Source organism: Bactrocera tryoni, chromosome 5 (genome assembly GCF_016617805.1).
Source record: "Bactrocera tryoni isolate S06 chromosome 5, CSIRO_BtryS06_freeze2, whole genome shotgun sequence".
In the NCBI taxonomy this organism is placed as follows: domain Eukaryota; kingdom Metazoa; phylum Arthropoda; class Insecta; order Diptera; family Tephritidae; genus Bactrocera; species Bactrocera tryoni.
The window spans coordinates 51,899,928-51,927,740 of NC_052503.1; the positions used below are offsets into that span (position 1 = coordinate 51,899,928).

General features: G+C 33.4%; 1 protein-coding gene across 2 annotated transcripts; it reads left to right on the plus strand.

Annotated features, from left to right (window-relative positions):
* The first annotated feature begins 946 nt into the window (after positions 1-946).
* Positions 947-27,813, plus strand: LOC120778965 (putative glutamate synthase [NADPH]). 2 transcript variants are annotated; one of them, XM_040111041.1, is made up of 17 exons: positions 947-1,036; positions 1,209-1,465; positions 5,070-5,197; positions 11,901-12,987; positions 15,987-15,989; positions 16,608-16,774; positions 17,839-19,130; positions 20,544-20,902; positions 20,987-21,132; positions 22,862-22,971; positions 23,509-23,642; positions 24,549-24,880; positions 24,955-25,276; positions 25,333-26,495; positions 26,554-26,871; positions 26,937-27,277; positions 27,433-27,813. In XM_040111041.1, the coding sequence occupies exons 2-17, from the start codon at positions 1,226-1,228 to the stop codon at positions 27,573-27,575; spliced, it is 6,285 nt and encodes a 2,094-aa protein (XP_039966975.1). In that variant the 5' UTR covers positions 947-1,036; positions 1,209-1,225; the 3' UTR covers positions 27,576-27,813. The 2 variants fall into 2 exon arrangements, with proteins under 2 accessions (XP_039966975.1, XP_039966974.1); XM_040111040.1 differs by lacking the exons at positions 947-1,036; positions 15,987-15,989.

Below are 27,813 nucleotides of genomic sequence, written 5' to 3' on the forward strand. Positions count from 1 at the left end.
AGCGAATCGGCTATACTACCATACCATACAGGGTTTGTCTGGAAAGTAGGAGAACTGACTGTACTTCGGTGCGTTCCCGCATCGTTTGGATTCGGTAGAGGGTGTTCCTAGCTAACGAACGAGCGGCTGGCCAGTTGTCTCCGAACACCTGAAAAGTCAAGACAAACATTTTCGCGCGACGAATTTCTGTAAGTGATTTTGAACTTAGACCGTCGACTAGGTATTCCTTTAATTGACCAGATGTTATTTTAAAATTTATTAAAATCTGTTGTTCATGACATTGTGACGGAGCACTTGAATATGCGCAATTTGTGCACGAAGATGGTGGGGATGTTCAAGCAAGCAAATAACAGCAGCGACAAATTGCGACAGTGTTGCTTTTCTGCAGATACTCAGCTGATACTTATTATGCAACATTATTGCGTCGAATATGATGCCTTGTGATACTGGCGCAGTGATTGAGACTCGAACATCCCCGGTCCCAAAAGTGCTCACGGACGACCAGCAATTGCGATCTTTCTTGTGAATACCTATCTAACCAAGGCCGGCATCCCAACGCAGCGCAGTACAGCCCAGATGTGGAACCAACAAAATTCAAGAATGATAAAACCTAGAGAACTGTCAAATTGCCTGTAAATTGTAACTAGTTTTTCTATGTTGCTTTTTCATTCTTGACCATAATTGTCAGCCTGAAACTAAAATAGCCCTTGTAATTATTTGGCGTAGTCCCTCTCTGTATCATTCTTTGGCAAGTATCAACGACGATTGAACTACCCGATTCGACTTGCGACATCCAGACGCTTGGTTTCTGAGAACAATGAAATTAGAAATGGATATTAATATAACATTATTTTCAATCTGTGTACTTAATCATAATCTGTACCTAGACAGCGACATAAAATATTGATATCGACTTTAAGAGTATCCGGTTTTCTTATACGATTACATAGCGATGGGAATTAACTAAATTTGCTAATTGGTTGTTTTTCATATTCTTCATTCGTTAGTGGAAAATCAGCAGTTTTAGTCGTGTGAAGTATGTACATTACTATTAAAAATAGTTATTCAAATATTTGTCAGTGACATATTTTAGTTATATACAATTAAAACGTGATACACGCAGAATAATTTTTTTTTAGTTCATGATATATGCGCTTGCAAATATTGTTGAATTTTTAATTAAATGTATTAAGTTTCATTCCAATTAGGTTTTCAAGGAATATATATGATAACGAATAAACTATTAAAATTGCATACACAAGACATGAAAATCACTTGCGAACATAATATTTCGACCATTCAAGAAACTAATAATAAAAATGGAAATTTGTTGAAAGAATCATCAAACCCAGAAACAAATATATGGGAAGCTCCTTTAGCTCAAGGATTGTACGACCCTCAGAACGAACATGAGGCATGTGGTGTTGGTTTTATCGTTTCTATTGATGGAACTCAGTCGCATAAGGTAACTCCTGACATAATTTTAAAAAATATATTATATACTCACCGGAAGAAATGTCTATATATATACATATACATGTGCATGCATACATAATTGTGCATATACATACAAACATTTCTATATACATATATATTAATTTAAGGTATTGTTGATATTTTCTTCGTCGTTTTGTTTATGGTGAAATTATAAATTCTGCTTAAACAACAAATTTATTCTATTTACAATGTGCCGTATATAATCCATCAAAAGTCATATATAAATATTAAAACTAAATATTAGCCGTTTATATACATATCTTCTAAATTGAATAGTTTTTCTTATATTTATATATTCAAAATGCAAAATTACTGTGCTTTGCTATATCGTTTAAGATAAATGCCTAAGAGATCAATCTCTAAATTACATCTCAAAGATGAGTTTTGAATGTCATTTCAAGGTCAAACTCAAACTCGGGAGTATTATGTACATTAGGTAATCTCTCGTCCTGTAAAATATTGCAAGGATAATACTATTTTCATTTCTTTAAGATGTATAAATTGGTTGATACCTGGTAAAACTTGTTGTAAAAAGCAAAGTTTAATAATTGAGATTTAGTAATATTCCATTTATTAGAGATATGCGATGCTTTCAGTACAATTATGGCGAATCAAGAATTGCCAATTGATATGAATAATTAAATAGTTGTAATAAATAAATCCCCATAATTTTAACCATAATCAACTATTAGGAAAAGTTTTAGAATAGGATCCTCCGAATACGGTAGCAAGACTAGAGTTTGTATAATATTTGTTCATAAAGACGTGTTCGAAATAATAAGGACAACCAAAGCGAACATGGAAGTCCGTGAATAAAATGTTTACAAAAGTATAAGCATTTTTCGAGAAACATTTTTGCGTGGTTAGAGTTAAAAAATAAAAATTTTGTTATAATATGCACGTTAAAATTTTTTATGGGCTTTTTTTTTGTTGTTTTGAGGTTGTTATTCGAAATGATAAAAACAAGTGTGGAATTTGAATTATTACTAATCCTTTGACACGGCGAGGTTCCTCTACCGGGTAGAGGGAAGTACTAAAAAATTGCTTTCAGAAAGGAACATGCTTCTGTATAAGGTAGCATTTGTGAGTTACTTTCATAATGATATTAAACTGCAAAAATTGGTTGGTAGAAAATGAAAAGAGAGGCAGACAGACAAATAATTAATTGCAAATGCCAATGTCAACTTCAAAGATAAGAAAAAGTTGAGCGCTTCTAACTTAAAAGCATGTAGTCCAAGATAAGTACCTTTACTGAAGAGGGTGCAAATAAAACGGCTATTTGCATTTGCTCCGAAAGATGGTAAACGAACATCTGTCAGTTTAGCACTAGATTCTATGCACTGAAGAGAAAAATATTGTTTAGCCGACTTTTGTAAGTAAAAAAAATATGTCATATGAAGGGGATTCATATGTCACCTCAAAATATACAAAACAAGCATAAGGCATGGAAACCTCAAGCTGGTGTTATGGAGTTGGTTTAGGAACTATGGACGTCATTTATTACACTAATAACAATCTGTAGGACCTAGTTCTTACTTACGTCAAAGAACATTTATCATTGCGATGGGTTTACAAACAATAAAGAGTAATTAAAAACTTAATACCAGGGACAGAAAATAACAGTTGTTGCATAATTTTTTAATAAAAAATCAATATGAGGGAAGGGTCGGATATATGTACATATGTATATGATGCAGTAGTAGTAGAAAATTTTTGTTTATAGAAGAGTACACAAATATGTCAAAAATTTAAAATTTGATTTTTATTTTTTTTCCCTACAAAATAATTCTTATATGTATTTGATTTTTACTTTTCGCTTACAAAATAAGAGTTTTTTTATAACTTTTATCTATTGCTTACAAAATAATGGTTGTGTTGAGTTTTAAATAACTCTTAGGCAATACGAGATGAAAAGTAACCTGATACAATCAACCGTTAGGTGAGCAAAAATATATTCTGCAGCAATATGTTGTGAGAGTAAAACAAACAAATATGCATATATGTATGTAGGGATTCGCACCTTCGTATTTAAATTTGAACTGATTTGTTTTATGTTAAACAATACTTAAAGTCATTGCTTTTAAATTTAGGGTTTTATTTATGAATTGTATTAAAAATATTGTACATACATATGTCTAGGCTGCATAAACTGCTACTATGAGTGCATTTATTGGATGTACATATCGTCACCTGAAATGCAAAATAACGTAACAACATTTTAAGAAATTTACAGTGGCATGAATGAAACACGAAATAAAATGGGACATGAGTGAAACAAAATTTTAATATTGGTTAAAACTGGTTTATATCTGACCACAGAACCTGAAAATCATATGTAATATTATGTATGTAATTTGAAGTAGTGAAGCGTAATCAATAATACACTCAATTTCGAATTTTTTGATGTTACGTTATTTTGCATTTCAGGTGACGATATATAATTTCTATCGAACATTTTTATTTTATATCGAATAAAAAAAAGCTGGGAACAAAGTAGTGAATGCAATATATTTACATATGTATAAATAACTAAATATAAGGTTTGTTTCTTTTACTGGAAAAGCGGTTTTGGAACCTAAAAAACTAAAAGAAGAGAACACAAGTTGAGAGTGTAAGAAGCTAAGAGAGCTGGTAGTTACTGTTATTGGAATTTCTGCATGCAAAAAACAGCTACTCCCATTGAAGAAACAGCTGTTGAAACAAAAAATAAAAATTCTAACTGTTAATTTTGAAGTGTTTATATGAAGTGATTGCGAAAAACCGCATTTAGATATTTTCTTTGCTAGATTTCCGTTTCAGTAACTTTTAATCTTGATATTTATGTCTGCTAGCAGATACTAACAGTAAAGATTCAAACCCATTTTCTTGAATGTTTGTTTATTTTTGATTAAGTGCATAATTTAATATAATAATAATCAACTCGAAATGAGTCTGTTAAGCTTAAAAATTAAATAGTGTTACGACGACGTACAAAGTAAAAAAAAAAGTTAATGGAATTTATTTGAAAACATGATTTCATTGATTGTATTGGCTTAATTAATGTTCGAATTAAAATTTTGGCTACACAAAACTCATTTTCTGGGATTTGCTGTTAGAAAAATACTAAAAAAAGATCACTAATCGATTTTGCTTACAGTTATTAATGGGGTTGGGTGCGCCAGCAAAGATATAATTTAATTCAAGTGAATTTTACATGTTACGATGTTACTTTTGACACCATGGTTCTAATCAATGTAATAACTTCTCCCAGTTAATAAGTTCATTTCGACAAATGGCAAATTCGGTGCTATGATATTTCAATCCAAATACAACTTTATTTAATCGATATTTCACTATGCATACATGCAAGTCTAAAATTTACATACTATAGAAATTGTTGATAGTAATCGACAATATACACAGAACGGCGACGGCAAATACAATTGTCGGTGGTAGCTATCCACACTTAGTGTAAATATTTTCCTGTAATAGATATGTAATAGAGTTGTAAATTATGTAACCTAAAATATGTATATCTATCAGTAGTGAACACCAAATACTTTACATTTACATTATTTAATTTAATCCTATAGATTTTACGAGATGCGCAGACTTTGTCCGAACGGATGAATCATCGTGGCGCTTGCGCTTGTGATAATGACACTGGTGATGGAGCAGGAGTGAAGACGTCAATACCGCATAATTTATATGCCAAAGAACTGTAAGTATTCTCAAATTTAATCTTTGATAGATATGAGTATTCATTTTCAATCATTTATTTAATCTACTTATATAAATATTAAAATGTATACTTACGTATAAGGGTAAAAATGCCTTATGGTTTTATAAATTTGATATTTATTTATTAGGTAACTCAATATTTCTAATGTGTCACTGATATAACGTGTCGACCGTTAATCAAATATGGACTTATTTGATATACGGTATTCTTTTTGATTATAATCGCAAAGATTATAGAACACAGAGATAATTCTACCAAACTGTGATTATTGTTGTTATTGTTATAGCGAGTGAATAAGCCCTGATTAGGGAAAGCAAAGTCATCGAAATCACTCGAACCAAAGTGAGAGGGGTGTTAAGGGGGGGGAGGGATGGTAAGGTTTTCATGATAAAAAATTACTTTCAGCGAATTTATTTTTGAAATATGGATTTAGTAAATTTATTCGTACCTTTGGACATTTTGACAATATAGGGTAATATCACTAGTCTATTACACGATCTTGGTGGACAATCGACTAGCCAAAAAAGTGAAATTATCTGTTCACCGAAGTGTTCTCTCAATAAATCCATTGGTTGATGCGATGTGTTGATTGATGGGAATTGACGCCGTCTTGTTGAAACCAAATGTCGCCGAGATCACGAGTTTCAATTTCAGGCATCAAATAGTCGGTATAACTATCACCATTGGCGGTTACGTTCTTATCGGCATCATTTTTGAAGAAATATGGACCGATGATTCCACCGGCCCACAAACCACACCGAACCGTTGTTCTTTCTGAATGAAGTTACAGCTCTTGAATCTCTTCAGGTTGCCCTTCATTTCAAATGGGGTAATTTTGCTTGTTTAGGTTGCCCATTAAGCGATAAATCGGTATCATCGCTGAACAAAAGAAGAGATGTCGCAGGGACAACCACGCCTACTTCCCAGATAGCACAATTTTAAATTCCGCTTGATTCTTTCACTTTCCGGTCCACAAATCAAGAAGCAATTAATATAACGGGATAAAATTTTGAACGAATAATGCCTTTAGTGTATGCCACCTTATGAACAAAAATTGTTCAAATCGAACCTAAACCGTTCAAGTTCCTAGGTACCGAATATTTGGACCCCAGGACCTATAGTGACTTTTGATCGAAAATATCGGTTTATGTGTGAGGAGATGTAAGATAATACTTCCCTTGGGGGCTACAGGAATATACCATATTCTTAATATAAAGATTTTCGAACTTCAGGGCCAATACGTGAGTTATCTCAAAGAAAATGGGAGGGTGTTTTACTCAAAACAGTGCATCTTTGTGCCAAAAATAGATAAATTTGAACGTAAACTTGGCTTAACGTGTATATAATTAATATCAGGATTTTCGAACATCCGGCTGATTTTACTCTATATTATTGGTTTTTTAATATTTGGCATTTTAATAGTATGTGTTATTGGGAAAAATAGATAAAATCGGGTAGATAATACCCCAACTCCCATATACTACAATACCGATTTTCATGAAGTTATATGTACTATATGTTTGACATTTTACATATTAAGTTGTTGCCTGGCTTTTCTTCTTGCAAGTTGCAAGAGTATAAAATGTTCGGTTGCACCCGAACTTATGCCTTCCTTACTTGATTTATATAAAGTTTTGTCAATATCTGCCAATAGCTGTCTTCGATTCGCCAAGCGTTACTCCCCACGTATCGCGCAAACTCTACCAGATGCTAACAGCCTATTTCACATGCTTAGGTGAATTTAAAAGCTTGAATGCTCACAATTTCCTCACAAATTTGTGACTCACAATGCAAAATCGGTTGTGTTTATTTTGTTAATTTCAATATTTTTCAAGAAATTTGCAATTACTATATTGAAATAGAATGGAGGACCTATTCTTCCAATGGCGTTATCTATTATAAATATAAGTAATTGGCTATTATAATAAATATGTAATTTACGGTCTTTGTACATTTTACGTCCTTGTAAGTATGAATAAAAATACACATACATATGTACATATTTATGTTTAAATGACCAAGTTAGTCATATGTTTCTATACTTTGAAAGCTTAATTTAAAACATTAATATTATGCTGTAATGCTGCAGCTGCTTCACATTTTGTAATGTAATAGTTTTGAGCAAGAATAACCTCACCATTTTTTCCTCACAAATTAGTTATGAGGTTTTCTCAGAATAGGGTTGTAAAAACATCGGGCAGTACTTCCGATGCAACACTGCGCTAGCAAGTCTTCTGGCTCATGCGCATTAGTGTTATGGTTCTTTCTTAGTGAATAAATTCTTTTTTTTTATGAATTACAAATAATTAGTTTTAAGGCTTATGTTTTAAAAATACAAGAAAAAAAACAAATTTATATTTTCACTTGTAATTTGAACTATTCACAATAGTAAAACTGATCTAAAATATAAAAATGAGTTATCCGTATACTCTCTTGTTCGAATTTAACTCGATAATGTTGTGGTTGTTTTTACATATAATTTTTTTAAACAAATTTGTAATTTTTTTTTTATATAATCTTAGATTTTATTCACTGAAAAATTAGACGTTACTAAAGGTTGTTAAATTTTTTAAATGCCTAAATTATTTTCCCGACTTTCCTAAGCTTTCCAAACGATCATGAGACCACCAGTTCTTCTTTTCAGAAGAGTATTTTCCCTCCGAACATTATTCTTATAAATATATCTTTCTTCATCTTCCCTCAAAAAGAAAGCTTTTTTTGTCTAAAGAGCACAGTTGCTCTAAAGTTTTACCCTGTTAGGTATTAAGCGTCAGAACATAAGGTTACTTCCCATTAAAAGTTTAATTGTAATACCACCTAAAGAAATGGTGTTTATTTCTAGATACGCCAAGGATAACTCGGTTGACGACATTAAGTTTTACATTTCGAGGCATTTAAAAATTGACGATATTGAAATCCGTAAGTTTCACTTTTGTTATGATAAAAACATATCGAAAAATTTCAAGTGCAGTTATACGCGAATTTGTATCCAAACGTAAAAATCGTACTAAAATAGATGTCGCTGTAAAACGTAAAAATTGCGGAAATAAAAAATTGAGTGATGGAAATTTTCTTAAAACAAAATGAATTGAATTGTATTTATGTATTATAGAACTAATTGTGAAACAGGGTTAACCCCTCATACTTTTAAATCAATTTCGTATATCCAGATTCGAACGACTGAACAGAATCGGAGGAATATTCTTATATTTCACCTGAAGAAGCCCTCGTTGCTAACACGTATTCATTTCATTTTAAATGCGTCAGAGGATTAACTTTTTATTTATTTATTCTCTTGTAAATCTCCCCTATCGGATTTATTACTATATAGAGCGGCATGCTCATTTTTTATATTATTGCAACATGTTGCTATAGAGTATAATAGTTTTGTTCGCCTTACCGTTGTGCATATGACCTAAAACTATTCGAGATAGATATGGAGTAATCCGTCCGTCTGTCCGTGTTCCTTTGGCAAAGAAAGTAAGGCCAAGTTCATAGATGGGCGTAATCGAATCACCGCTATCGCAAATATGTACCACAAATCGGACCAAAACTGTTGAAGCTCCTAGATGTCGAATATGTTGTTATTACGAACTTCCTATCGAAAATATCGGTCGGTCAATTTGTAAGATTTATTATAGAAATCCGGAGAAATCATATTCTGGTAATATTATACCAGTATTTAAAAATTGGGTTGAGTCGGATCAATAATTACCTTATCACCTATATACGTAATAGAAACATTTTGGAAATTTCGGTTGACTTTATACCGCATATATTGACAAATATATGAGCTACCGTAATAATATTGAGAGAGCATGATTTTCAATGACGGTGCATCTTTGTACCTAGAATGGATACCATCAGGTGCAAACTGGCCGTATACCCCATCTAACTACGATTTCGTCAAACAAAGAACGTTGAACTCTTTCGTACCAGTTTTAAAATAAAGTTTTGCCAACACCTGAAGGTGGTCTTTCTTAGTTCTTGATATCCTGGCAAATTGCAAGAGAATGAAATGCTCGGTTACACCCGAACTTATGCCTTCCTTACTTGTTTTATAAATAGTGTTATCTCAAAGGCAAATACTTCTGATTCCATAATTGTTATGAAATATTTCAATTTGCCGTGTCGTAAGAATTTATTATATCTATCTATAATCTTAGCTGTTGGAATTTTTGCTTCTATAGCTGAGCAACTTTAGATTTCGAAACTCTTGAAAACTCTCTTGTTTTTCATGACTTGATTTCTATCTGCACTGAGCTATTTGTCTAAAGTGACTATAAAGCTTTCATTTAAAGAGGCTCCCAGTTTGGCCAACTCGTCTACTTTTTCGTTACCAAAATTATTCCTATGGCCGGAGTCCAAATTAAGGACAAGTGAAGTTGACTGGCCAGTGAGTTTAAAGCTTTTCTTCAATTTATAATGTGATGCCGACAAGGAGTGCTCCCTAGTTATGCATGTGTAGAGTTGCTTTCAGTATCCTCCCGTAGCTATTCAATAAAGCACCACAGGCCCGCTCTATACTAGTACTTCCGCTTGGAAGATGCTGGCTAAATTTGTTAGTCGGATAGAGAGAGAGAGAGATTTTAAGATTATCGGTGTATACGTCGACGCCGGAGTCCATTTTGGACCTGTCGTTATATATAGAGGCTCCCACCGCTCCCACCAACCCTCTTCTCTTCATTTCCTCCATTAACATCTAGAGTATATCCTCAGCCAGTAGTGGCTATTGAAATATAACCTTGGGGGAATATAGTCTGATTTACTTATGTTTAGCGGTTTCAGGAAGGTGCTATTTTCATAATTTTTTATATATCAACCTCTTAATTCCTATATTCTTATAGCAGAACATGCTGTTACTTTTCGATTAAAGACGTCTATGAGCAGCTGATGCATGAGTCTTTTGAGCGCATCAGTCGGACATTTTTCCTGCAGAGGCTGTTCTCTGTACTCCAGTTACTTTCCTGATATTATAGTATTTCTTGAAAGCTGGCTACCAAATCAGAAATGATCTAATGACGGCCGTATACAACGTCAGTCCTAGTTGTGGAAAATACCATGAACACCAACAGTCGTCGCAATAATCTTTCACTCCATGGATCGATTTGGCACATCTGCAAATTAGTCGGCTCCCAATCGTTATCAAGTGCTTATACTCTTTCTGCTACTCAATTCCCCAATGAGTTCAGTTGGTTGCCTCCGTCACTAAAAAGAGGGGTGCTGAGGAACAAGTGATTCTGTATAGGATCGTTGGCACATTCAGGCATTATAGACCGTAGCGGTACAGCATTATTAAGAGGAGCTAGGCAAAGAACGACTTTGTTGGTCGTTTTGAAGTTATGAACATTATGAACACTCTGTACATAGTTTATCAGGTAACGCTGACTATTAAGATAATTAGTAATTGTTTCGCTAACGTTGAGTTTTTCTTTCAATGTGTTCTAAAAAAGTTAACATTTGAAATTTCGAATGAACCATAACTTTTTTTATTTCGATAACCACCGTGATTGGTTTTCTGTCCAGGTGCCCCGAAAACGGCTAGTACCAGATTCTACTATTTCGAACAGATCATCGATTGAAGAAGTGAACTTGACCGCAGCCCCCTAAAAATTCTGTGTTCACATCTCCCAAACTACTAAATCAACCAAATTTGCTTAGGACATGTAAGAATGGGGTTAATTCGTGCAAAATACACTTGCATTTCTGAAGTTTTCTGACGACCAGGGTTGCAAATAATGACTTAAAGAGAAAATTTGATTGACATTTGTATTATATTTTTTATTTTGTAATCCCGAAAATTAAATTTATTTTTAAAATTAAAAATAATTGTTAAATTTTGGATCTTAATTAATTGAAAAAAAAAATGAAATAATTTCTAAGACCAGATTGAAAAAAATTTCTGGGGATTAGCAATAATTACAAGTAAAAAAGGAATTGTGTTAGAATTTATTTTTTTTTCGCGTTTGCATTTTCGTGTTCTACTATTTTGAATAGGAACTCGTACCGAACCATTTTCTTCAATACTCTAAAATACTTACGCTCTTATATTTTATCAATTGTGAATTCTGATTTTGGAATTAAAAAATTAAAAAGTTTAGTTTTTTTAGTTAGTTACTTTTTTTAAGTAATATTTTTTAAATTAATAGTAAAAATGTAAAATTTAATTTTTAATCCAAAATTAAAAATCTAATATTTGTTCTAAAAATAAATGGAAAAAATCGCAACCCTGGTTGACTACACAGTTTAAATCTCTTTATTGAAATTAATGGTACATTAAAATATAATATTAGAAAAATAGTGTGTAAATTTTTCACAAATGTTTAAAAATACGGCAATAACAGCATTTATTCGATGATCTCTCGGGAAAAAGTACTTTCGCGCCTCTTATAACTTTATCCAAAATCAAGGTTCGTTCGTTGGATAAAAGTTTCCCAAGGGTAACGCCGAGAGGGTTTATCGTAATTTTAAAATTTCAGATTCTGAAGGTAAAAATCCGACTTCTAGCGGAAAATTATATTAATTTGAAAGTTATTAATGAAAACAAAGTTACAAAACAAACAAACATAATTCTTACGCATTATTATGAATATGAGTATTTTCTCTAAGACATTTTTATTCAATTATTGTACAAGTCACATACAAATGTATGCTATTAAATTTATTATTTAACTTATTTCAGGTCCGCCGTCGGTGTAACTTTACCTGCATTCGGCAATTATGCAACAGGCATTATTTACTGCGACGAAAAAACCAACTCTGAGGTAGAAGCTGATTTTGCTAAATTAGCAGAAGAACTGAACCTTAAAGTTTTGGCGTGGCGCAATGTCCCTACAAACAAAGATGCTATTGGAGTCGTCGCACGGAAGTCGGAACCACTTTCGCGACAAGTATTTGTCGGCTGCTCTTCAGATTTAAGTCAAGAGGCTTTCGATCGTCAAATTTATGTGCTTCGTAAACGTTCTAGTCATGAATTAATTAAAGGAGGCCGCCGTTTCTATATTTGCTCATTATGTTCCAAAACTGTGGTCTATAAAGGGTTGTTCACTTCTGATCAATTGTGGGAATATTATACCGATCTCCAAGATCCAAATTTTGAAACCTATTTGGCCTTGGTTCATACCCGATTTTCCACGAATACATTTCCGTCCTGGGAACGTGCTCATCCTTTACGTGTTATAGCGCACAACGGAGAAATAAATACCTTGCGAGGAAATGTAAATTTAATGAAGGCTCGTGAGGGTGTCATGCAAAGTGAGCTTTTTGGGGAAGATCTCAAAAAACTGTATCCGGTGGTTGAACCAAATCTATCGGATTCAGGCTCATTTGATTGCGTTCTTGAATTTCTTACGATGGCCAGCAGACGTTCTTTACCAGAGGCTGTAATGACAATGGTCCCTGAAGCCTGGCAAAATGATAAGACCATGCCGCAGGAAAAGCGAGACTTTTACCAATGGTCATCCTGTGTAATGGAGCCGTGGGATGGTCCTGCTTTAATTTCCTTTACCGATGGTCGGTATATTGGAGCTGTACTCGATCGAAATGGATTGCGTCCATCACGTTTTTATGTGACAAATGAAAATGTACTTGTAATGGCATCAGAAGTGGGCGTTTATGATGTCGATGCATCAAAGGTAGTTTTGAAAAGTCGTTTGAAACCAGGTCGAATGCTGTTAGTTGACACCAAAGAAAAAAAGCTTATACAGGATGTGGAATTAAAACAGCACATCGCTAGATCTCGACCGCATTCAGAGTGGCTCCAGCAAAAGGTAATTAATTTCGCATTTCTGCTATGACTGCTATGACTGAAGCGATAATAAAAATTGGCAATTACATTTTTTAATATATTAAGTACAGAGATTATTATGTAACATCCTGCTGAAAGTAAGCAATTATGAAAGCAGATCCTTTTTTGTACAGTATTAGTTTTCACGCTTGTATCGAATAGTGAGTTTATAAATTTAATTTTTAAATTAATGAATTTAATGCCCACACCTTCAGCGCACAAGTGAAGCGACATTCTCTGCTTTCACATGTACACAATAAATCCTTCATCTGCCATTGATTATTTTATATTCAAATTATAAAAAAAAATGAATACAAATTTTTATTATCGCCTTCAAAATGCTTAATCTATTTCTATACACTTGTTAAAAGCCTCGGCTGGGATGGTTTCAGTGTCTTCAGCGAATGTTAGTTTTTTCGGTTTCGACTCATTTTTGGAGCGCCATTCATTAGATAATAGGTCAGTTACAAATTTATATTCATAAACCTACGTCTCTTTACCAGTAATTATGCATTTGGTGAATCTAGAATGTGTTTAGCGGCTTCTACTCGAACTAGTTTCTGCAAAAGATTCAAGTTTTTTGGTACGAGTCTAACATTGACAGGCTTCCTATCCAAACCATTATCCAAAATGTGTTCAGTCATCTGCTCTTTTTTGTTGGGACCACGACGATTTTCAAGTCTTATTTCTTTAACTGTTTCGATGTTATCGTTATTAACAGAGGTGGGTGGGAAGAATGATAAATTATTTGTGCCACTTTTATATATAATATTTATGTTTGTGATAGGGTAGACGCCCAGAACAGCACTATCGTATCATTCACTCGAAACCTATAATAATAAGATATGCCAACAAATTTAAATCAACTTAAATCAACGTATTATAATAGATATAGTTCGTACCGAAAATGGGCGGAATCTGTCTATGAATTACTTCAGCTCCCATATACTTCATAAATTTGTTTTCGATATGTTGGTTGACTTCAAATCAGTTCGGCTCCAAAATAGCGATTTTCGACTTTCTGGTGGCTATATCGTTCCAAATGAATCTTAGAGACGTTCGAGTAGAGTGTGCGCACTTAAGGATTTAAACTCGTATCAAAAGTAAACATAAAGGAATAAGGACAAAGTAACCCATGCATATGATAAAGTATTTACTGAACTAATAGTTATGTTAAGTAATAATAAATGGAGCAACAAAGAAATTTTTACTGAAAAGAAATTCAAAATATGCCATGGACCATAAAGTTCAAGTGTGTGCATTGTTTTTAATATGTAGTTATAAACTTTTTAATTACGAATTATCTTGAAGATAAGACAGTTAGGCTTTACCTATGTACTTAATGCACTTATGTACCTGCGCACTTTTTCCCCCGACCGAGATTTTTGATAGATGCGAATATAACTTTACTTTTATTAAACATGACCGCAAAGCATGTAGAGAATAGTAGCTAAAATAAATCACTAACATTATGGGGTCCCGGTGGTCTAGAGCCCTCAAATGAAGGGTGTTTTCTGGATTTTTTTTTAAGGTTTAAAAAAAGAGCAATCAATTTAAAATTTTTAAAGTTTATTTATACACTTATGAAAAGTACAAAAATAGTTTTTTGTTAAATAAAAAATTTTTTTAACAATATTAAAAATGGCGTCCAAAAAAAGCTATCTTAAAAAATTACTCCCGGTGCCGTTGTTGGTTTTGACTCTTCTGAACATGTGAAACATAAAAACCAAAAAATTATTAATCAGTAAGAGTGCAGCTATCGCTGGGATTACAACAAAAAAAAATTTTGAAAATTTCGCGCTTTTGAAATTCAGATTCTGAAAACAGCTATTTTTGGACCAGTTTTAGATCGAAAAAAATCGAAGTTCTTAAAATTAAAATTTGATCGTAGTCCCAGCGATAGATATTGATCTTATAAACACCATATTAAAATTTCAAGTGATTCAGATGGATAGTTTTTATTTTTTCATCAACGGTACGCCGAAAAAAGTAGTTTTGAGATAAATGACGTACAAAGCATCCATTCATTGAGCCCCGCGCGCTACCTGCTAAAACGGCTGTAGAAACTAAAATAATGTGAATATCCTTCCAAATTTTACAGTATATTCTTAAAGGACTATACTTTCGAACTAACAAACAAAAAAATCGATTTTTTGAAAATTCTAGACCACCGGGACCCCTTAAAAAGAAATTACCTTGGTAACTATATGTGCACTTCGATGTTACAATTTTTATCAAGGTGATAAATGTTATAGTTGAAATGCCGAATTTTATTTACACCAGGGTTGGTCAAAGGTCAAAGTCCAGCCTTAAAACGTAAATGATAATTTGTATTATTTTTTTATTTTTATTTTTTTCACAAAATAATCATAAATTATCTTTTTTTTTATGACTTGTTGATTTTATTCGTTAATTAATTTTTTTTTATTCAGCGCGATCGAAAAAGTGATAAAAAAAACATTTTTCAATAGCATAGTAAAAAGTCTTAGAAAAATTAAAATTTTTTTTATTATTTATTTTATTTTTATTTATATTATCACTAATTTTATGTCTTTTATTACTATTTTTTTGTAATATCACAAGTCTACAGTGATTTTAGCGCCAACTTAAGGTTACATCAAGCTTATCCAACTTTGTTGATTATATATATTATCAATTAATATTAAGAACTTTAGATTCCCTACCGGAATAAGTTTTTACTATTACTACACAATAATTTCTGCAAAAATGCATTAAATACCCAAAAAAATGACCAATATCTTCATTGCACCTAAGGAAAATTTGTTTTTTGGCCCACCCTAGTGCGCACGCTTAGCAACTCCGCGCTCTTAACCCTAATGACTGTATTTATTAATAATATTTAGTCATTTTTTTCGCTTACCTTGCTGATGCTGTTATTATTCATATCTTATCTTCTTAATACTTAATAACGATATAATTATATATTTTCTCTATTGCAATCTGTATGTATTGGAACTAAAGTTGGTAAGTTTAAATTTTGTAAATAAGTAAGTTGGAAAACAAGTATTCAATACTTGACATTTAGTTGTAAATTTGACTATTAATTGTAAACAAATATATTTGTAAGTCAGTCGGTAGTGAATTAATGATGGTTATCCTGTTATTTTCGAGTGAGAGGCCAAAAGCTGCTTGTCGGACCCGCCGATATCGGACCACTAGCATACTAAACTCATGGATTAAAATCAAATTTTTGTATGGACACGTTTTTTTAATTGTGAAGGGTTATTATAGCTAATTTTTTTTCTTGTATTTAATAATAGTAACAACAATAAACTTTAAGAAAGTGGAATATTTATTAATTATTTCCATATATAATTATGTATATAACAGGGAAACTTTTATTAAATAAAACAATCGAAGGTTTTGACGGCGTTTGAACATTGCTTTAGTTTTTCATCTGATAGAGATTAAAAGTCAGTTTGATCCTGATTAGCCAGTATAATAATTTGAATATTATTATGCACATATAAATAAAATTAGATTTCTCTTCCAAGCAGTTTTTATCACCAATTTCGATAATTTTATTACACTCACCACAGTCGCTAATATATTTTTTATTCTTCATAATATATTATTTTCTAGATAACTATTGATGAAATACGCAATGCGAACATATTACAAGATGATTCAGTCGACAATAAATCTGTTATAAACCCACTGAAAAACTACCCGTTGGACCCTAGGCTTCTTCTTTTTGGATACACAACCGAAACTGTTAATATGCTTCTTGTACCTATGTTCAGTACTAGGTATGTATAACATTATAATTTCATTTCAATTCACATATATTTCATAGTATTACTATTTTATTCAATTTTACGGTACTTTGTAACACCTTAAACAAATCAAGATACCGGTAGGGATATACATATATCGTATATTAAGCTGCGTCGATTCACGATGACGAGACGATTTGATTTTCGGATTATGCTTAATTAAATAAGGGGGTCTATTTTTCAGTTGAGCACTTTTTCAAGTCAACCTAAAATAAGTATTGCGACTGAATTCTCACGAATTTTCACTGATAAGATTTTTTAGACAGTTTTGTGCTTGCTTGATTCAGTATTGTGCAGCTTCATGCAGAGAGGTGCGCATTAAACCAGGCAGCAGAGCTGGACTTTAGCTCGCTGAAAGTGCGCTCAAGGACAGTCAAGGAGTGTCTGACCAAATTACCAAAAGAATCAAGGAAAATCCAAACGAAAAATGTTTCTGTCCTCTCGAATATATTAGTAATTGATTACGAAACGACAACGTCGCCAAGGAGGACATTTAATTTTACGGCAAAGATGATACATAGAGAATGTATGGAAACCGTTTAAAAATTGGGCTTTTGTATGAAAACCGATATCTCAACAGTTGCTCTACGAATATGCCTATTACCCAAATAAAACAATTTTAAATTTCATCTGATTCTTACACCTTACATTACATAGAGTATACATTTTTAAAATATCACAAAAGTTATTGAAACTCTTTTTTTTTATTAAAAATTAAATAATATTTTTTCTCATGTGAAATATATAAAAATGCAGAAAATGCATAAAAAAGTTTAATAATAAGTTGACCAAAATACCTTTAATATCCTTCTAATCGAATACTCTGAATTAATATTTTGACATTCGACTTGGAGCAACCTTTAAAGTTGATTTTTTGACGTAATATGGTTGTTTCCTTAAATGTTTTTGCAAATGACCCCATAAATGCTCGATGGGGTTGATATCTGGGTTCTGTGATAACAAGCTTTTGTTATAATATATAATATTAGTGTATATAATTTTATTGTCTATAATCATCGCGTTTACTTATATTACAGAAAAGAAGCTCTTGGCTCGATGGGAAACGACGCCCCACTAGCATGTTTATCTGCTTTCCAACCGTTGCCATACGAGTACTTCAAACAATTGTTTGCACAAGTAACCAATCCACCCATCGATCCATTTCGTGAGAAGGTTGTAATGTCCATGCAATGCCCTATAGGACCCGAAGCAAATTTACTTCAACCATCCAACCAACAAGTCCATCGAATTTGGTTGCCGAATCCAATTCTAAGTATTCCTGACATCAATTTGTTGAAGCGAAACTCTCATAGAGGATGGAAAACAAAGGTCTTGGATATTACGTTTAGATTTGAAGATGGAATTAAAGGCTATATTGACTGCATTGACGATATTTGTCGGCAGGGTTACCGCGCTGCATCTTCTGGTTACCAATTGCTCGTTATTTCTGATCGGAATGCTGGGCATGGTAAAGTACCTGTATCAGCTTTACTTGCTTTGGGTGCATTGCATCATTATCTAATTGAAACATTGCAACGTATGAAAGTTGGTATTATAGTAGAGACAGCTGAGGCACGAGAAGTGCACCATATTTGTGTATTACTTGGCTATGGTGCGGATGCTATATGTCCCTATTTGGCTTTTGAGTTGGCACAGGCACTACGTGATGATTGCGTCATTAGTCCTGATGTAAGTGACAAACAAATTTATGGTGCCTATGCGCAGGCTATAGAGACGGGAGTAGCAAAAGTAATGGCCAAAATGGGCATTAGTACATTACAATCGTACAAGAGTGCTCAAATATTTGAAGCTGTAGGAATAGGTGCAGAGCTCATAAATAAATGCTTCCGAGGAACTGCGAGTAGGATCGGAGGTATTGGTTTGGAAATGGTAGCAAAGGAAGCTTTGGAGCGATATAATATGGCATATGGCAGTACGTTGTGTGACACTCGTATCCTGCGAAATCCTGGCAATTATCATTGGCGTAATGGAGGCGAGGCTCATATAAATGAACCTGCCTCCATTGCAAGCCTTCAGGAAGCGACAATAAATAAAAATTGGGACTCTTTTGAGGCATTTAAAGCAACAACCTTAGACAGTGTAAAGAAATGCACACTTAGAGGTCAACTTGAGTTTGTTACCGATCGAAAGGCAATAGATATATCCGAAGTGGAGGAAGCATCAGAAATTGTGAAAAGGTTCGTTACTGGCGCTATGAGTTTTGGCAGCATTTCTCTTGAAGCACATCAAACTTTAGCTATTACAATGAACCGTATTGGGGGAAAAAGTAATACCGGCGAAGGTGGCGAAAATGCAGATCGGTACTTAGGTGAGTAAACATATATCATAATTGCTAAAATAAATTATTGAATTAATTTACTTTCAAATTGCATATTTACACGGTTGGAAAACTAATCGAGATGTACAAATTTATATATGTATATAAATTATCAGGATGACGAAAGCAGTTGAATTCCGGGTGACTGTTTGTGTGTCCGTCTGTCCGTATAAGCGATAACTTGAGCAAAAATTCAGATATCATGATGAAACTTACTACACTCAAGAGAGGTTGGTATTGCCACGACCACAGAATGCCAATTAAACGAAAACGTATAAAGTGCTATAACTAAGCATATATGGAAGAATGTAATTTAATACAGGAGATTGTAGTTATATATCTCAGGTACTACTTGTGTATTTTAACAAAATTCGGTACATAATATTATATTGGCATGACTATCTTACAGTCGAAATCGGGCTATAACTTACAAAGCCGCCAGATACCGAATATGTTTACCTGACTGCTTATGGCTGTGTTTTTACCGAAAATAGCTTAATATCTAAAATAAGCAATGAAACTTAGAGAACGTCATTTCCTGGTACTGCTAGTGCGTAGTGCTGAAATGGATAAAATTGGGCCATATGGGCTCCTATATGTATTCAACAGAAAGTTTTTTAAAGTTCCATTTGACATTATATTATATATTTTGGTCAATGTGTGAGTTATATTAATGAAACTCAGGGATTATGTTTTTTTTGGCAACCATATGTCTTTATGTCAAAAATGGGTTACATCTAACTCCCATAATATCAAAAGTTTCGACTCTTTCGGTTGACTTCATACCAGACTTCATTGCAATCCATTTGCTTTTTCAAATAATGTGTATTGAATTCTTAGTCAACCTTTTTATATCAACGATCGAAATCACGTGCTTGTATTGAAAATTTTTTCATTTGACAATATCTCTTCACGAAATTCGGCATGGGTTATTGCCTAAGGCAATTATGCAATCTCCGAAAAATTGTCCAGATCTTATCACTATGGCATATATGTAGCTGCCATACAAACAGAATGATCAGTATTCAGAGTTTGCATGGAAAACATTTTAATTTGAGGAGATAATCACGAAATTTTGCACGGATTGTTGTCCAAGTAACGGTGCAATCTGCAAAGAAATTATTCAGAACGAGTCACTAAAGCATATAGCTGCCATGCCAACTAACTAATCAAAGTTTTTTTTAGATGTGAAGGGTATTTTAGCTTCGGTACAGTCGAAGTTTACTTTTTTTCTTGTTTTTATCCTTTCAAATTAAGAACATATAAATGTTCCGTTACACTTGAACTTAGCGCTTCCGTTCTCTTTTAAATAATTTTCCTTTTATTTATTTACTATGCTATGACTAGTGTTTAGATAAATTGATAGTGTTTAATAAAGTCTAAAGTGTTTTTATTGCTTTACAGAAAAAGATCCACAAAATAGTAGGAGATCGGCCATAAAGCAAATTGCATCAGGTCGTTTTGGGGTAACGGCAGCATATCTGGCAAATGCGGACGACCTGCAAATTAAAATGGCCCAGGGTGCAAAACCTGGAGAAGGTGGAGAACTTCCTGGATATAAAGTTACGAAGGAAATTGCAGAAACTCGGCATTCCGTGCCTGGTGTGGGCCTTATTTCACCACCACCACATCATGACATTTATTCAATTGAAGATTTAGCAGAGCTTATATATGACTTAAAATGCTCAAATCCGAATGCAAGAATAAGCGTTAAGTTGGTTTCTGAAGTCGGAGTTGGAGTAGTAGCATCCGGCGTTGCTAAGGTTATTATCCAAATAAAAATATACATTAAAAAGAATATGTAAATGAAACAATTCTTTTCTAAAAAAAACTTTATATATTTGCAGGGTAAAGCAGAACATATTGTTATATCAGGACATGACGGCGGTACAGGTGCAAGCTCTTGGACTGGTATTAAGCATGCTGGACTACCATGGGAATTGGGTGTGGCCGAAACGCATCAAGTTCTTGTTTTAAACAATCTGCGTTCAAGGTAATTGATATAATTTTTTTTTTATAAAAAAAGTAAGGATCCTCGAAAGTTGTACACACAAATTATTTGTCTGTCAATTAATAATTGAAGTTAGAAAATTATATTGTGAATTTGTATAAATGCACAAAAAGTTTACTTCAGAATAAGCGCACAAGGGTTGTCTACGAATTGAAGGCACAAGTAAGCTAGACGCTAATACAATACATAGAAGTGATAGATTGTTTATAAGAACGGGGAAAGTAAGAAATATGTATAAATTAAATAAGGGATCGTCTCAGTGTGACCTTCCAAAAAATCACTGATTTTTGTTTTTTTTTTTATAAATAAATACATTCCTGACGAGTACAAAATTATTTTTTGATGTTTATTTATTGGGGGAATAATAGTTAAATAAATTTTTGAAATGACACGTAAAAACAAGGTCGTCTAGGATGTTCAAGATTAAAAATTTTATTAATCTGTAGGAAAGTCGCTTTGCGCTATAGTAGTTTTTTTTTATTTTTTTCATTTTTTATTTTTTTTTTATTTTTATTTTTTTTTTTTTAAATTACAAAATGGGGGCGGTTTGAACAAAAAGTATTGAATTTGGCACCTTTTTTCGACAGTTTTTCGTAGAAAAAATAGGAAGATTTCAAAAAAAAAGTAAAAGCTTTCGTAGCGCGATAGCGAATGACGTTAAAAATGCTCTCTCCAAATTGGAACTAGATATCTTCAAAACTCTTCCTTCTTTGAGAGTGGAAACCGTTTTAAAAATCACCATTCTGAGAAAAACGCGTTTAAAGATTGGAGTCGCTATGTTCCCTACTCTGTTCCCTTTCTACAAGAAACGCTGTAGCGACCATAATAATTTGAATTTCGATTTCAAAATTTGAGAGAATGTTTATTATAGTGTATAGGATCCGATAATGCAATAAAAAATCGATTTCTCGAAAATTTGGCACTGAGACGATCCCTTAAATATTTCGAGATGTTTTCTGAACTGATTAATCCCATTAACCTCAGTTCTAGCTAATATGCCTACTTAATATCGTTGAGATATCTTCCTTAATATTGGAAAAGTCTGTCTCAAAATGAAACGATCTACTGAAGAAATAAGACATAATTTAAAATAGTCTTGAAATTATATTTTGAAAAATATTAAGGTCAGGTCCCCTAGAAGGACAGTTTAAATTTGAATTGTCTGAATTTATTCTATAATACAAAGAGTGTAATATTTTCACCAACTTTGTTGGGCAGAAGGTCCTTCGCGTCACTAACAAACATCGTTGTAATATTATACTAACCATATTTAGAATACTGTCAAAGTTTAATTATATTCCATCCAATTTTGCTACAGTTATTGGTCTAAAAGTGATGTGAGTGATCCCGCCATTTATGGTTACAAAAGAAATAAATGAAATTCATGTGTGGATTTCTGATGAGAAAACATCGATATAATAAAAAATTTGAATGAATAATATGTGTTAGATAGATTCATGTTTTTTTAAATATTAAAACATTTGTCTTAAAATGTTTCAAAATTAGGAGAAGCCGAAATCGCTATTTGACAACGTTTTATCGGCTTTTGGATTTTTTTTCAGTACACCTTATTGGTGGGTGCGGCATTTAGTCCATAAAGCTAATATTTCAAACAAATCGACATCTAGCATAAGAACAGTACTTCAATTATTATTTTTTGGTGCATAATTTATGTTACTGACTGAAAACTCTTTTTTTTCCTTTATTACAGGGTTATACTTCAAGCTGATGGTCAGTTGCGTACCGGCTTTGACGTTGTGGTGGCGGCGTTACTTGGTGCTGATGAATTCGGTTTCAGTACGGCTCCTTTAATTGTTATGGGTAAGTACCAACAATTTCAGCTATATATTATAGATATATTTAATATCTACATATGTATACGAATATTTCTTAGTCAAAGCTTTTAATCTTACTCTGTCCTGTAATATTTACATTATGAAGCTTGTTAAAATTTTCTTTTAGCTTCGGGTTATTTAGTTTTTACTATAAAAAAGAGTAATCATTATAAAGGTTTCTGTATGTATTTCTTTTTTTCCTCTCGTGGATATGAAAAAGAAAGCAATTTGCATTTCAATATTTAATTTTCTAAAATTAAGTACCACGCTTTCGGTCTGCATTGCTTCAAATATTTTCAAAAATCTTGTCGTTACTCATATTCATAGTATAAGAAAGTATAAATACCAATAGATAAATTTGTCAAATCAAGAATTTTAATGTAATATGTAGTTGGAGCTAAAACTTGATATCATTAAGTTTTAGCTTCAACTTGACTCGTAGAAGTATCTGTAAATCGAAAGACATACATTTTTTCACATAGATCTTCTATTATAAATGTATTTTCAATATATTTCATTTCAGGATGCACTATGATGAGAAAATGTCATTTAAATACATGCCCAGTAGGCATCGCAACACAAGATCCAGTACTCCGCCAAAAGTTTACCGGAAAGCCCGAACATGTGATTAATTTCTTCTTTATGCTAGCAGAAGATGTAAGTATGATTGAATGTAATAACATATTAACAATAATACCAAAAATGTTTCCTATAAAGTATTTTTGAATGGTATCTTAAATTTGGATGGTATGGCCATAACAAACCATGTCTTACATACCCTAATGGTTGATTTACTAATAAAACCAGGAATATTGCATTATGTGCTGGAGCTGAAAGATTCAATGCTCTCCATCAACGAGAGTATTGCTTGACTGCTATATCACACCTTCTAAATTTTCCTATTGAGAGACTCGCCTCAGTTTTAACCCCTTCATCACAGAAGTGAAGAACTCTTAACGCCTTTACAAGATTCTCCCCACCAAACCATTCAGCAGCTGGAGGGTCACCATGTTGAACCCTTTGAATAATTTGTGTTGTGCATGCATGTGCGTGTTTGGAAATTTTTGCATAGATTTTTTCGTTTTCTATGGGATTTCTGCTAATGCGTACGTGAACAGTTTTTATGGCTGAATTGATTTGAACCACTCGAGGACGGCCACTTCATTTTCTTTTATCAACAGTTTTTTTAAGGATCTCATAAATTTTACTTATGTAAAATAATCACCGCGATACCATATTAGCTTTCGAAGTTATAGACATAAAACGCGAATTCGAAAATCGCCCAATTTTGTTTTTGAATATCGAAATTGTGCATAATTTTTGAAAACATTCTTATGTTTTTCCAATATCCGACTTTAGCCCCTTTATAGAATTATCACAAATTCTGACTGAAAAATTAAAGAAAAGGTGGAAAACAATAATACGCAATAGCTAAATTTCGAAATTCGTAGGCAATAATTTTGATTTTGGAGTTTATCTTAAAAAACGGAGAGTTACTTTTTTAATTATGGCTTAAGCTGTCTATTAATTTTTTACCATAAAAACACAAATTTCTCATTTTAGATTCGTAAGATCATGGCTAATTTGGGAATTCGTCGATTCCAAGACTTAATTGGACGTACTGATTTACTTCAAGTAATCAAAAAAGGAAATAATAAACCTGATTACCTAGATCTATCCCTACTATTGAAAAACGCTTTAGAACTACGGCCCGGAGTAAACATATTAGGAGGTTCTGTAAGCCAAAATTTCCAGTTGGAAAAAAGGGCTGACAATAAGCTTATTGAAATGGCACAAAACGTTATGAACGGCTCAGAAGATAACATTAATATCAAAATGCGTATAAACAACGAGGAGCGAGCTTTCGGTTCTACGCTTAGTTATCACATAGCCTGGTGAGCTTATCTCTTTAAGAACTTGGTCATCTCTCCTGTATTATATTTTTTTACAATAAATCTATTAATTGCAGCAAATATGGAGAGGACGGTCTGCCACTTGGCAAAAGCATCGACATATCGTTGGAAGGATCTGCTGGACAAAGCTTTTGCGCATTTCTATCGACCGGCGTAAATGTCACATTAAAAGGTGATGCTAATGATTATGTTGGCAAAGGTCTATGTGGTGGCAGTGTCGTAATAGTTCCTCCTGACAATTCAGTATTTGAATCGCATTTAAACGTAATAGTTGGCAACGTTTGCTTGTATGGTGCCACTAAAGGCACTGCTTATTTCCGAGGTATAGCGGCTGAACGCTTTTGTGTTAGGAACTCTGGGGTTACAGCTGTTGTCGAGGTATTTTTAGTGATTTGAACTCTTAACATATTGACTTCATATTTAATCAATTTCAGGGCGTTGGAGACCATGGATGTGAATATATGACCGGGGGTGTGGTACTTATTCTAGGTTTGACGGGTCGAAATTTCGCCGCGGGAATGTCTGGTGGAATAGCTTATGTTTATGACGTTGATGGCTCTTTTAAAAGCAAAGTAAATCCAGAGTCTGTTGAGATGCTTCCATTAGAACTTGAGACAGATATAACTCTTATTAAGAGTCTGCTGGAAGATTTTATAAACAAAACAAATTCAAAAGTGGCAAAAGAACTATTCGTCAATTGGACTGAAAGTCAGAGCAAATTTGTGAAAGTATTCCCATACGAATATCAAAAAGCTTTACGAGAACTGGAAAACACTCCAATTTCTAATACAAATGAAATCAAGCCTGCTAAATCACCCGCAACTGTTGAACCGGTCATTAAAGATATAGAAGAAACACTACTAATAAAAGATGGCACGCAAGATATACCTTTAAAGCAGCCATTGGATAAGATCCGAGGTTTCATTAAATACAAACGAGAGGCAAATATGTACCGCAACGCTAATGCGCGGCAAGAAGATTGGGATGAAGTTTACAATTTCCAAAATATTCGCAAAAATTTGAAATCGCAGGCTGCACGGTGTATGGAATGTGGTGTTCCTTTTTGTCAATCGAATGCTCATGGCTGTCCTTTGGGAAATATTATTCCGAAGTGGAATGATCTTGTTTTTAAAGACAACTGGCAAGAAGCTTTACAACAGCTTTTGCAAACGAATAATTTCCCTGAGTTCACTGGTCGAGTCTGTCCAGCACCTTGTGAAGGGGCTTGTGTCTTAGGGATATCGGAGCCAGCAGTGACTATCAAAAATATTGAATGTGCCATTATTGATCATGCATTTGAGCAAGGTTGGATGAAACCTGACATTCCTAGTATACGTACGGGAAAACGTGTAGCAATTGTAGGATCTGGACCTTCTGGTTTAGCCGCCGCATGTCAATTGAATCGAGCTGGTCATTTCGTTACTGTTTTTGAGAGAAATGATAGGCCTGGCGGTTTGTTGCAGTACGGTATTCCGACTATGAAATTATCTAAAGCAGTAGTGAAACGCCGTATTGATCTGATGGCTGATGAAGGAATAGAGTTCCGAACGAAATCATACATTGGCAAAGATATAAAAGCAACAACGTTACTAGAAGAGTGAGTATATTGAAAGCAGATTAAAGAAAAAAATTACATGTAAAATAATTTATTTTAGGTATGATGCATTACTACTTACAACTGGTTCCACTTCTCCGCGAGACTTAAATCTAGTAAACAGGGATTTAAACGGAATACATTTTGCTATGGAATTTCTTGAAGCCCAACAAAAGAAACAGCTCGGTGGTCAAAATGACATAATATCAGCTAAAGATAAACATGTAATAATAATCGGTGGTGGCGACACTGGCTGCGATTGTATGGCCACGGCTTTACGACAAGGTGCCAAAAGTATTACCACTTTTGAAATATTGCCTGAACCACCCAAAAATCGCGCTAACGACAACCCTTGGCCACAATGGCCTAAAGTATTCAGGTATTTAACAATCGTATTTTTTCTAATATGTACAATTTTATTTATTAATTTTTTTAAATTGGTAGAGTTGATTATGGGCATGAGGAAGTGCGTGTGAAATTCGGCCGCGACCCACGCCAGTACTGCACGACAACAAAAGAATTGATAGCAGAAAATGGCGGCATAAAAGCTATAAATACTATTGAGGTTGAATGGACGAAAAATGCCAAAGAACAATGGTCAATGTCTGAAGTACCTGGTAGCGAGAAGTATTACCCTGCAGATCTAGTTTTACTGGCGATGGGTTTCTTAGGCCCTGAAAAAACAGTACCGGAAGAACTTGGGCTTGACCTTGATGGTCGTGGAAACATTAAAGCTAGCAATGGCCAATTCGGGACCTCTAACTCTAAAGTTTTTGCCGCTGGTGGTAAGTTTACGATTTTTCTGTATGTATGTATGTAGTAGTACTTATATGTTATGCGTCTGCTCCATGTAATATGTTTATGGCATGAGCTTATTTACCACTCGTATTTCTGATAGGTAAAATTAATTCTTAAACTAACAAATGTCGCTTAATTCTAGATTGCCGAAGAGGCCAATCTTTGGTTGTCTGGGCCATTACTGAGGGACGACAAGCTGCACGGCAAATTGATACTTATCTTATGGGTTCTCCCAGCAACCTACCCGGTCCTGGAGGTGTTATAGACATAACTCGCAAGATCTAAAAAAATGTGTTAAACATAATTGTGTCGTTTATTTTTAAGTTCCAAGAAGTCAGTGTATTCAGCAGTATATATATAATTTTCACAAGGAAAATATTATATATATATATACATATATATATATTTACCGGGCGGAGCCTTGCGTTTAAATGTAAGATAAAAATATAATTATGAATCATTATCTGTAATTACAGAGTAAAACATAATTTGATAATAAACCAAAATGTTACAGCTTTAACAA

Excerpts from the sequence above, each read along its gene's own strand:
- LOC120778965 (XM_040111041.1), top strand. The coding sequence starts at position 1,226 with ATGATAACGAATAAACTATTAAAATTGCATACACAAGACATGAAAATC. Across the intron at positions 20,903-20,986 it reads TAGCATCCGGCGTTGCTAAG|GGTAAAGCAGAACATATTGT; the intron begins GTTATTATCCAA and ends ATATATTTGCAG. Across the intron at positions 23,643-24,548 it reads TCTTTATGCTAGCAGAAGAT|ATTCGTAAGATCATGGCTAA; the intron begins GTAAGTATGATT and ends TTCTCATTTTAG.